Raw genomic sequence first — 2,258 nt, forward strand, 5'->3', positions numbered from 1 at the left:
TTCTCTATACACGTATCCCTCTGTTTACGACTCATATCAGAGTGAATACAAGCAACGAATACACCTGATCACACCACTCTACTAGTGAATGCAGCATTCATACCGAGCAGATACCATCAAACATCAATTCCTTAGTGAGCTCCTGTGCTCTAGCCTTGCTCTGTACGAACGCTAGACATGGTGGCTTTACTTCACCGTTGGCTATCATTCTACGCAGGGCCACTAGCTTGCCCTCCTCATTACCACAGAACAGGAGGCGTTGTTGTACCTATCAATGATGTGATACAAGCCCTGATGAGGCATAGAGTATTGATACATCCTTAGCAGCCGAACCTTGTTGGCCGACCCATACCCTATTCGGTGGTGGATCCATAACACTCATCATAAGATGCACTACATTGTCAGGCATAGTAGCAGAGAATAGTGATAGTTGAATAGTACCAAGGGCACTACCTGATGATCACGAGTACTTACAGAAACATACCATAATACTTCTATTACCAGCAGTCCTACGACGTTCATCCTCCTCATTAGCATACTTGATAATCTCGTCAATTTGGTCCTGGAAACCCAGATCTAGCAACTTATCACCTATGAATAGATTGGCAATATTGTAATCAATAGGAGTAGTACCTTCATCGAAGACAATAACTTGAGTATTATTGAAGTCCACTTTACCCTCCCTCAGAGCCTGTACTAGGCCTAAAGGTGTCTGTACCCCGATATCAAGCCTCTTAACCTGTATACTCAGGTGTAGACTACAAGGACGATGGATAGTAGTACATTAGTATTCTTATCGAGTAGCTTGATCCTGAACTTCTTGGTGCATGCTTGTATCAATCTGTCAGCCTCCCTCACTGTTTGGACAGCTAGTTCCCGTGTGGGATCTACTATAATACCTCTACAGAACCTATGAAAGAGATACTGCTACATCTACAGGAACCAAGATAAACTACTTTTTCTCAGGTCTTGCTAAGCGTTGTAGTAGTGGCACAATGAAGGCTAGGGTTTTACCACTACCAGTAGGGGCCTGTGCTAATAGATGGTCACCAGTTAACATTAGAGGGATAGCCTGTGATTGGATAGGGGTAGGCTTGGGGAATCTAAAGGGTAGCACCTTGGTCATCCTAAGGTAGCCATCCTTATTACCCGCTCTTAGTCATGGCTTCCTTTAACCACTTGGATACTCTATCATCATCACTATCGGTGTCGAAGGTTAATATAGGGTCGGGAGGGTTGGAGGTACCGCTTACTCCAATACGGTTCTCTTTACGGAAATGGTTTGCCTGAGGTAGATGGAGATTTGGGTAAGCACAGACCTTGCCTTATGTTTAAGTGAAGTGGATATGTAGCAAGAAAGATGCCGAGCTGCTGACGTGTTCGGAATAGGTTAGCAGCAGCATAAACCCTCTACTACCATCTCCAATCGTCGTGCTGGAGTAACAGTTTTCTTCCTACTCCTCTGTGCCTTATCATCATCAACAGCATCATCCTCTACACCATCCTCCTCATTAGTATCTTATTACACTCCCACATAAGAAATATGATGACCATACATTACCACCATCTCTCTCTTCCTCATCCTCTTCCTTCTCGTCGTTTCCATCATTATTGAAGAGCTCTATATCAGCTGCCTTATCCTCATGCAGCAGCAGCTGCTCCACCTCCTCTCCCTCACCAGCCTCATTACCCTTACCCTTCTTCTTACCACGATGATGATGACGCCGGTGTGGTAGCTGCAGAGGTAAAGTATTCGTCATACGCCACGCACTTGAGTAATACCTCTATTGATGAGGATGATGTAGATGCTGAGCTCCCCCCACCAAGGAATATACTATCCGCCTGAATATACTCCTGGAACCCAGACCACCTACAATAGTACTACCTTCTGCACAGTACCAGGATTAGCTCCTTTGAGACCTCTACTATTGTCCCGACGACCTGGCCTATTGTTCTTACCAAGGACGGTGCCTGCCCGTAGTATGTCGAAGTAGGAGTTCATACTACTACTACTACCAATAGCAAGAGGAGGCACTCACTGACAGGCTTGTACACCTATCCATCGATAAGCCTTCATACAGACACTCAACTCGATAGCTATTGTTTGGATGTCGAGACATATCACTAAGCATGTACGTACAACGACGACCGTTCAAGTGTGGGGTGAATGGCATTTTGACTATTATTATCGAACGGCCGGTATCAATCTCACATCTTGCGCATGCTGCCGCATACCACGCTTCTTCAACATGATGGGG

At 45.3% G+C, this 2,258-nt stretch overlaps 1 protein-coding gene across 1 annotated transcript in view; it reads right to left on the minus strand.

Annotated features, from left to right (window-relative positions):
• Positions 1-2,002, minus strand: part of Pmar_PMAR002487 (RNA helicase, putative) — a gene marked incomplete at both ends in the record, with an annotated part of 2,386 nt that extends 384 nt beyond the window's left edge. The window contains 12 exons of the mRNA XM_002780838.1: positions 1-64; positions 115-268; positions 317-453; positions 502-591; positions 634-739; positions 784-910; positions 957-1,103; positions 1,150-1,286; positions 1,418-1,518; positions 1,565-1,736; positions 1,783-1,842; positions 1,886-2,002. Coding sequence (XP_002780884.1) covers positions 1-64; positions 115-268; positions 317-453; positions 502-591; positions 634-739; positions 784-910; positions 957-1,103; positions 1,150-1,286; positions 1,418-1,518; positions 1,565-1,736; positions 1,783-1,842; positions 1,886-2,002 — 1,412 coding nt within the window. The remainder of the gene's footprint in view (positions 65-114; positions 269-316; positions 454-501; positions 592-633; positions 740-783; positions 911-956; positions 1,104-1,149; positions 1,287-1,417; positions 1,519-1,564; positions 1,737-1,782; positions 1,843-1,885) is intronic.
• Positions 2,003-2,258: the final 256 nt, after the last annotated feature.

The sequence above is a fragment of the Perkinsus marinus genome (assembly GCF_000006405.1).
Source record: "Perkinsus marinus ATCC 50983 genomic scaffold scf_1104296944018, whole genome shotgun sequence".
Classification (NCBI taxonomy): Eukaryota; Perkinsozoa; order Perkinsida; family Perkinsidae; genus Perkinsus; species Perkinsus marinus.